This window comes from Crocuta crocuta, unplaced genomic scaffold, assembly GCF_008692635.1.
Source record: "Crocuta crocuta isolate KB4526 unplaced genomic scaffold, BGI_CrCroc_1.0 scaffold131, whole genome shotgun sequence".
NCBI classification, from domain to species: domain Eukaryota; kingdom Metazoa; phylum Chordata; class Mammalia; order Carnivora; family Hyaenidae; genus Crocuta; species Crocuta crocuta.
Window position 1 is genome coordinate 13,249,133 of NW_027528977.1, and position 9,144 is coordinate 13,258,276.

The 9,144-nt window shown below is 49.6% G+C and overlaps 1 protein-coding gene across 1 annotated transcript in view; it reads right to left on the reverse strand.

Annotated features, from left to right (window-relative positions):
- Positions 1-491: 491 nt before the first annotated feature.
- NEURL1B (neuralized E3 ubiquitin protein ligase 1B) overlaps positions 492-9,144 on the reverse strand; it is a 34,170-nt gene continuing 25,517 nt past the window's right edge. The window contains exons 4-5 of the mRNA XM_077757316.1: positions 1,918-2,043; positions 492-1,543 (exon numbers count right to left, since the gene is read on the reverse strand). Coding sequence (XP_077613442.1) covers positions 1,299-1,543; positions 1,918-2,043 — 371 coding nt within the window. The 3' untranslated portion in view covers positions 492-1,298. The remainder of the gene's footprint in view (positions 1,544-1,917; positions 2,044-9,144) is intronic.

The following is a 9,144-nucleotide window of genomic DNA, read 5'->3' on the forward strand; positions in this document are numbered from 1 at the left end:
GGAGGGCGAGGGCCAGGGCCAGGCCCCAGGAAATGCCTGCAAATAGCCCTGGGAAGGAGGGGGGAGTCCCGATGTCAGCATTTTAATATCTAAGCTATTAGTTAACATCTTAATGATCAATTAACATCTTAGTAATCAGCAGCAAAAGAGAAGGTGAGCATCAGAACGGGCTGCAAAGTCTTTTCCTCCTCCCTGCAAAGTCTTTTCCTCCTCCCGCTTCACCAGCAGGTTGCCCTGGTGATGCCCCACGGCTGCTGGTGAATGCCAGGCCAGGCGTTACAGCGGGAAAGGTGGAGGGCTGTCTGGGAGGGAGACGGAGTGGCCTTTCCAACTCCAGGTGAGTCCTCTGCCTCCAGGATTCCTTCCCTCCCCCCGGGGCAAAGAGAACCGGCTGCCTGTCTCCTCCTTGGGGCAGCAAGGGGTGGTACAGATGAAAATCATCTAGGGACCTAGTCAAGGTGCACTGTGCTTATTATTAGGCTGTCGGGGGTGAAGGGGGTGAAAGCGCTTCTGGGGGTGATACCTCCCAGAGCTCTTGGTGGGGCCGCAGCACCCCTCAAAACTCCCCTCCAGCACTGAGCAAGAAACTAAAAAAGCAAATTGTTCTTTTATGTTCTCCACCCACCTTTCCCCCAAGGCGTTGCTGCTTTGGAGCTGTAAACAATGAGCTATTTTTGCCTTCCTTTAGAAAATCTGAGCGTCCCTTTTCTATATCATCCAAGGGAGTTCTGTTTAGGTGCAGGCTTCGTACATTCAAAACCAGCTGACGTGGCCTCCCCAGAAAGCGAACGGTTTCTAGTCACACACTGTCTGGGCTCTGGATTCCACATTGCTTAGTGTTAAATAACCTTCTTGAGCCAGGATCCCTGGATAAATTACCTACGCGTTCTCTCTCTCATTCTCGCACACATTCCCCCTCTCCTCTGTCCACTCCCCTCCCCTCCCCCGCTCCCGACACACACTCAACCCAACCCCAGCAAAAAGCATTGCACAGAGAATGCTGCTTCCCAGCTGAGAGGGCGTCGAGGGACAGAGTGGGCTGCTAGGCAGTTCCTGAGCTTGCTCTTGGGACGGCCTTTTAGGGGGCAAAGCACTTTTGAGCCAGAAGCAGCCCCTGTCTGGGCTCAGACCCCCAGGGCCTCAGCTCCATGACTGTCGCGTCTTGCCCACCACTGGAGAGAGGCAGACGATGGGACGGCCACTGCCCTTGGATTCCTTGGTGGCCATGGTGGTTGCCTGGCCCAGGGGGCCTTCAGAAAGGTGACCTTGCTCTGGCCAAGGCCCGCAGGCGGGCCAGGCTACGGCCTGTAGATCTTAATGACATCCTTGATGGGCCGCCGGCAGATGGGACAGCAGGCCCGGGCCTGCCTCTTGAGGCGCAGGCCGCAGCCGTGGCACAGGCACATATGTCCACAGGTGTAGATGACTGTGTCCACTTCACCGTCAAAGCACACCGTGCACTCGCCGTTCTTGCTGCCTGCCGGCTCTGGTGGGGAGAACACGGGAGACACTGGGGGGCTCAGCGGGGAGCTGGGTGCCGTCACTGCAGGAAGGGAGAACAGGGCAGACCTTAATAATGTGGTTTTCAGGTGGGCGCTGCCGGGGTGGCCCCAGGAAGGCAGGGCTTCTAGGAGCGAACTTGTGGGGAAACAATTTCGCGAGACACCCTGTTGGGGTTTTTCTTCTGGACTTTGCTCCCATTCCTTCCTTCCTTCCCCCGGGCATCAGGCCCTGTTATTAGCCTTTGGGATGCCGAATCTAGATTTCTCCTCCCTCCAGGTGAATATACTGCAGAGGAAGGGGAGGATGCAGGGGGAAAGGTGGCCCTCCTCGCCTAGCCCAAGGAGGCTCTGGCCCAGCTGAAGGAGCTGGGCCGGCTGCCAGTCCCTACCCCCTCGAGGGCTTATACCTCCTTACCCAGGGATGACTCAGATGCTGAGGAGGACTGGTTGACACTGAAGGCCATGTCAGAATCGCTGTCCTCCTGGGAGCCGCTGAGGGACCCTGATGGAGACGTAGTCGCAGGGCTGGACTGCAGGGTGCCTGAGACCCAAAGAGACTCCATCAGGGGTGGTGGGAGGCTGGGGGGCGGGTGCTGTTCTGCTAGTCCCTGGCTCCTCACTCTTTTGCACCTTAGCACCCCTATCTGTCTAATGGGGGAGGGAAAAGAGTTACCTCCCAGGGTTCTGCTGAGGACTGATGGAATCATACATGTGCGGTGGGCCCCTGTTCTTTGCGTGCCCAGCCTCCATTCCTGTTTATTTCAGAAACAGTACCAGGATTTTGTTTTGGGGCACTTACTTCACCCTCACTCACATGATCCAGGCCAGGCCAATAAGAACTTCCACGCTTGGGTCTCAATGATGGTTCCATTAAGGCTACAAAACCCAACTGAGGTCAAAGGGGCCTTCACTAAAACACTATGACTGTTGGGCAGGAAGGCACCCATCCACTGGGAGGTAAGCCTGGCACCGAAGAGCCTGCCTGAGAGTGAAGCCAACACAGGAAAGTGAGCTTTGGGATAGGAGCCCGATGGCACGCTTCCAACACCTACATCCAGCTGTTCCCAAATCCATCCAATACATTCCCAGACTTCTGAGGTAGGTGTACCCATACATTTCCCTTACAGCACAGGGCGCTTTGAGTGGGGTTTTGTCACTTGCAACTACAAAATTTCTGCCTAGTAGGGTTCAACACTAATGAGTTTTCTTCCTTGCATTCACAGCTGGTTCAGATGATAATGGGTTATTTTTAGGTGAGAGAGTTGTTCCTTCCCTTACCCAAATTGAGGATGGATGGACAGATAATGCAGTGCTGCGGCTGCTGTCAGGGAGAAATCAGGAGGGCAAATCCCTAGGGGCCTCCAAAAGCAGTGGCCTCCATTCTACCTTCTCTTTCTGACCACTCAAGGGCTCATCCTGCTTCCTCTGAATGTGCCAGGGAGGAGGTTAAGAAAGACGGACTCTCAGCTTAGTTCTTGCCAAAGCCCCAGGGGGAACTTAGGCAACTTATCTCAGGGTAAATGATGGCTCTGTCTGGTCATCCCTTAAAAAAACCAACAAATGATGACCACTGTTCCCTTGTTCCCCCTCTGCCTGCAAACAGCAGTCATTGTTATTACTGCTCGCTAACCTTGCTGTAGGTGAAAGCATTATATGCCCCCCATCATTTCATCCTTGCAACAATGCCAGGATGCAGGGACCACTCCCTCTCTACACCGAAGGGAAGGGAGGCTCAGAGAAGGTCTGTGATGTCAGCCCAGCATCTTCATGGCTGACCAGCTATGTGACTGGGAGAGTCAGTTAATCTGTGCTTCCATTTTCTCATTTGGAGATGGGATAATGATCTTGGTTTCAAAGAAGCATCAGGGGTGTAAAACTGAACGAGGTAACATGAAATGTTCATCGTTTCTGTTACCGTTTGGACCTACTTCTTGGATCATGAAAACGGAGCTATGCTCTCTGGGAACCTGACCACCATCCTCGTTTGGCCAAGTGGGAGAGAAGTCCCTCGGCGGTGGCGCACATCACACGGTGCAGCTCTCCATTTAGGGGTGTCTGTAGGCGCCTCTCGCGCATGGCCTGCGTCCTGTCCTCTGCCAAGCCCCATCCTGGAGCCCAGGACCTGGCCCACGGCTGGTGGGTGCTCCGTGTTCATTTGCGGCATGAATGAAGGCAAGAATCATTTCAAAATAAGATGGTTCAAGCCTCCGTTCCGTTTTCCGTGGGCAGGGTTAGCCTTATATACCCTTTTAAGTATAGTTGTATCTACGTTTTCTCCTACGCTTAATATGCATTACATATGTAAAAGACAAATACGTGATCTAATGAGCAACAGAAATAAAAAGTGTACTGACCATTTACCGACTGCATAAAGCCTCCCAGGCCCTGACCCTGACGGGAACTTGGGTCTGTGCANCACCCTCTCCCCCTTTCAAGTTCACGTGCGCACTGACTGAACCGCAGGTGCACGGAATCTGATTAACCATAACCCTTTTGACTGGGATGTACTGATACAGCCCTTCCTGCGTTTTTTCTTTCCTTCTTTCCTCCTTTTTTCTCCCTCCCTTCTTCCTTCCCCCCTTTTTTTCTCCCTCCTTCCTTCCCCCCCATTCCAGAGATTTTCACGTTTTGGAAAGTTGGAAAACCCTTTATTGTCAGCCTCCCAACTAGAACAGAAGCTCTGAAAAAGTGAATGCTTTTGCTTGTTATTTGTGGCCTTTTGCGACAGGTGCTACTTAAAGCTTAAAACTCCTTTCACGTGTTGTCTCAGCCCTCATACAGCCTGTGAGGTTATGTTCTGTTACTGCCAGCCAGTTAGCAAAGAAGGGAGGTGAGGCACAGAAGGGTTAAGGAGTGTGTCCGAGGTCACACAGCAACTGCGGCAAAGCCACAACGGGAACCCTGGCTCTTCAACACATGCGGACTCTGAAAGAAGGCAGCATGGAGCCCAGTGCCTGGGGGGTGCGCATAAGCATTGAAGATGTAAGGTTTCTATAAGAGATGGCCTCATTTTATAGGAAAGACAACGAGCAGTTTTCAGTCACAGTCAAGAAAATACTTTTGAATAATTTTTAGTGATAGGAAAAAATATGTAATGATGCTACATATCATCGTTAGGTAAAAGAAGTAAAAGCAGTGTTTCATTTAGGTAACACAGGTCTTTATGCTTTGGTAAATTCCTCGTCAGTGGTCTCTGCAGCTAGAATGGGAGTCTTTGCCTGTCTGTCCACCACCATGTGGTCAGGGCTTAGCAGATTGCTGGGCAAAGATAGCAGATTGCTGGGCAAAGAACCTTCACTGTTTATTGGATGAATAAATGAATGAATAAGGTCTCTGAAAGATGCTGACTACCACTCTGAATAACAAATCAGGGGAAGAAAGAAGCAGTCATTAAAGTATTGGGAAGTTTTTGTTTTAGTGATAAAAATATTCTCATTAACCATAATAAGTAGTGAAAGAAAAAGTGCTTTTCAGGCTTCTCTAACCAGACCGCTCTAGCTAAGATCTGTTAAATGCTACTGTATTTCTGTACTTCATATCATGGAAAAAAGGATTTTCTTTCTCTTTAGTTTTCCAAATATGAAATTAAGTCCTAGTAACGGACATGCTTTTTCGAAAAGCATGCCATAGCCCCTAGTGAGAGTCTGATGTGTTACTCCCTACCCTGCCTGCAAAACTCCACACTCCAGGGCGGATTTTATAAACTAGCCATCCAAGTTCACATCCTGGTTCACAGACCTGTTTGTGTAACCTACTGGTGTGTTAGCCAATACTTCTATGATAAATACGTGTTCTACAAAGTTTTGGCACCAGAAAACGCCAGTATTTTAAAAAATCTTTTTCAATTAATAGTTCATAATGTGAGAAAACACCCATGGCATAACATTGTGTGAACATAAGAAGAACATAAGTGAACAAAAGAAGAAATAAAAGTGAATATATTATTTGATTTTCGTTGTGTGGGAAATGTATGTGTAGAGCGCATAGAAAAAGAAAAAGCATACACGTAACAATCTGATGTGGTTCTCTCTGGGTGGAAATTTGCTTCTTTATAAAGTTTTTAGGTTTTCTCATTTTTCTCTAATGAACGTGTATTGGTTTTGTAATCAGTAACACAAAGACATGTGAAAGTCTAAAGTTTTTTTTGTTTTTGTTTTTTTTTTTTAAAGGCATTTTAGGTAGTGGATGTTTCTGGTGTAGCGTCCACTTTCTGGTGGAGCCTCACCGGGTATGGAGGGTGATGCACTTTCCCAGGGCTCTCTGCCTCACCCGTCCTGTGAGGGCCAGCTCAAAGGCATTGGCTGTTACACGCCCTGGGCCTCTGTCCTTGCAGGGTCTGCTTCTGTCCCCGCCCCAGTGCTGCTCCTCCTTGCCCCTCACATCTCCACATAGGAGCCCATCCCTCAGTGCAGTATTCTGATTAAGAGCATGGCCTGTGGCGATGGTTCAAGTCCTGGCTTCAGTCCCTCCTGGCTCTGTGACTTGAGGTGAATCACATATCCTCTCAGAGCCTTAGCTTCCTCAGCTTAACGTGGATTAATCCTGGTCTCATGTTGTTACAGAGACAAAATTAGGTATTTTTATAAAGAGTGTAGCACAGAATATGGCACAAAGTGAGTGCTTAAAACATGTTATTATCATCATCCCTTCAACATTTTTTGATCAAAATGTATAGAGTGCTTGTCCTGTGCCTAATGCTGTACTGGGCACTGAGCGAAGGGCGGTGAATGAGCAGGCATGGCCCCTGTGCCCATGGACCTACAATTCCAGTGAGAGAGACAGACTTTAGACATGAAACTGTTTAAGTACAAATTGTGATGAATGCTGCTAAGAGCCACTGTCCTGCATGGCTCTGTCAAATGGGCACGTTTCAGTGGGGAAACTCAGACTCTGCAGTGCAACGTGAGCTACCCCACGTCACGCAGCCAGGGAGTGACAGGGTTCTCTGAGAGTGTGTACAAGGGGCACTTGGTCAGAACAGGCCTCCCGGACAGTGATGACGGAGTGAAGACCTGAGGGCCAAAGGAGTGGAGCCTGGGAAGTGGGGTGTAGCCGTTCCAGGCAGAAGGAATGGATTGTGTGAAGGAACGGCATTTCTGAGGTGAGGCTTGGTCTGTTTGTGAGGCTGGGGTAACTGCATGTGTGTCAGCATTTAGCCTGGTACCTGGCACACAGCAGCACCTCAGAAAAGGTGGGACCCCCTCACTTTATGCCAGGAGGTTTGTCCCCACCAGGGGTCTCTGAGTGAGGCAGGCCCAGGACAGCACAGTGCTGGCCTAGGCCTGACACTTGAGAATCCACCTCTCAAAGGATTCTGTGTGGAGAACCAGCTGGTGACAGGCAGAAATCCCACAGTATCTATAGGCCATTTAGGGAGCTTATCAAGACTTCTAGCCTGTGACCCACTCTCTGGGCCTGGTGAAAATCTACACGGCCTTTGTTTTGAGACACAACCTACCAGATGCAACTCCACCACTGTCCCACACAGCTCTGTAAAATGGGCACTTTTCACAGTGTGAGAACACCGAGGTTCTGAGAGGTGGAGTGGATTATTCAAGGTCGCACAGCCAGAGGTGATCCCAGAAATGGGACTCCATCTCAGGCTATGTGACTCCGGACCCGACCCCATGACCACTAGCTGTCCTTGTTTAGCTCTCCCATTCTCGCTGGGGCATGTCCAGAGCCTGGCTCTGGACCTGGGAGAAAGCTGGGTTCTTTCTTTTATTTCCCTAGCTCTCTCAGGTCAGATATGCTTGGCATTGGAAGTAAAGCAGAATTTATGTCCCAAGAGAAACCCATCTCTGTGTGAAGACGAAAATGAAGGAAGGCTAGAAGAGCTAGAGACAGAAGGGACCACCCATCAGTCACCTCACTGTCTCCAAAGCACTGACTCGGGACATGCACCGGAGGCTAACAGAGTGGCTGCAGGGCAAGGGACAGAGGAATCAAGGACGGCTTGGGAGGTTTGGGACCAACCAACCGAGCGGTGGCGCCCTCCACCGACAGTGGGGTTGGCTGCCTGAATGTGTTCAGCGTGGGATCCTTTTGGGTGTCAGGAAGAGATGTGAGTAGGTAGAAGGAAGTCTAGACTCCAGGGTAGGCGTCAGGGCTGGGAATATGGACCTGGGCACCAACAGCTTAAAAGTGGGATTCAAGGTCCCAGTGACGGCCTCGGGTCATTGGAGAAAGAAGGTAGATGGAGAAATGGTCTTGCTTTATGTTTTGTACACTTTTCTACATGCATGTCATTCTACATGATGGAGAAGAAAGCTGATGGTAGAACCCTGGGGCCCTCAGCATATAGAGACAAGCAGGGAAGGAGCCAGAAAGGAAGCCAAGGAGGAGCAGCCAGGGAGGCAGGAGAAAAACCAGGGGCTTGTGAAGCCATGAGGCCTGAGCAGGTCAGAGAGGCCGGGAGAGGTCCCCTGTGCTGAGAGGAAGAGGCCGGGGCTGGGCCGGCAGCCTGTTGTCCTGGAGGACAGCGTGGTAGTGGCCAGCTCTCAGTGCACAAGGGAGGGGGTGAGTAACATCCTTGTGAGGAGGTATGTGGGCACCAGCCACCCCATTTGTCACTGTTACAGCTGGGAACGACTTTGTTCATGGGTTCTGGTGGCGAACTTAACCCAGAAGATGAAATTGAAAGACTAAAATGCTGGTCCTCAAGACAGAGTCCTGCCAGACTGGGTGACTGCTGACCGCATTGGTAACTGGTAGAGACCAAATTTTGAACCTCCTCCTGTACGTATTATAGAGCCTAAGGAACAGAAGCTGGTTTTGGTTCAACTTCAAGAGAAAGCCTTATTTGCGGGGCCTAAAAATTACAAGCCGGTAGCTGTACTATCATCGTTTGAATTGTCTGATAGTGCACCAGGCTGTCGGCCTATCATTTCTGGTCTCCTTCAGCTTCTGAGCAAGTTCGGTTTTATATACAGCTGAATTCTGTGCAGTGGAGAAGTGAGCACACAGCCATACACAGTGTAGAGTAAACATGGTAGAAAAGTGTTTCTGAGGTTTACCCCTTTCACACTCCCTAAATTGCTACCCACTTTCTAGTGTTTGAATAGTAAAGTTAGGGGCACTTGGGTGGCTCAGTCGGTTAAGCCTATGACTTTGGCTCAGGGCATGATCTCACGGTTCATGGGTTCGAGCCCCCACGTGCTGACAGCCAGCTCAGAGCCTGGAGCCTGCTTCAGATTCTGTGTCTCCCTCTCTCTCTCTCTGAACCTTCCCTGTTCACACTGTCTCTCTCTCTCTCCCTCAGAAATAAAAAAACATTTAAAAAAATTAAAAGAAAAAAGAATAGTAAAGTTAATATGGAGAATATAGAGAACTGTATTATGTCTGACCAATATATATATGTAAATGGTGTGAGCAAATGTATACTTTAGTACTGGTTCTCATACTTTGTACATTAAAGAAAGTGGACCCCTTTCTATTTGTATTTTAAATTTCATACTAGACTTTTAAAATTAAGTACAGATCACTAGGATGAGCTAAAGAGGACTGGGATGGGCTGAAGAGGGAAGTGGAGAGGATGGTGTAGGTATTTTTGAGAGAATTTTGCTCTGAAGTGGAGCAGAGAAATGAGAAAGTAGCTGGTAGGAGAGACCGTCAAGGGCATTTTTTTTTTTTTTTAATGGAA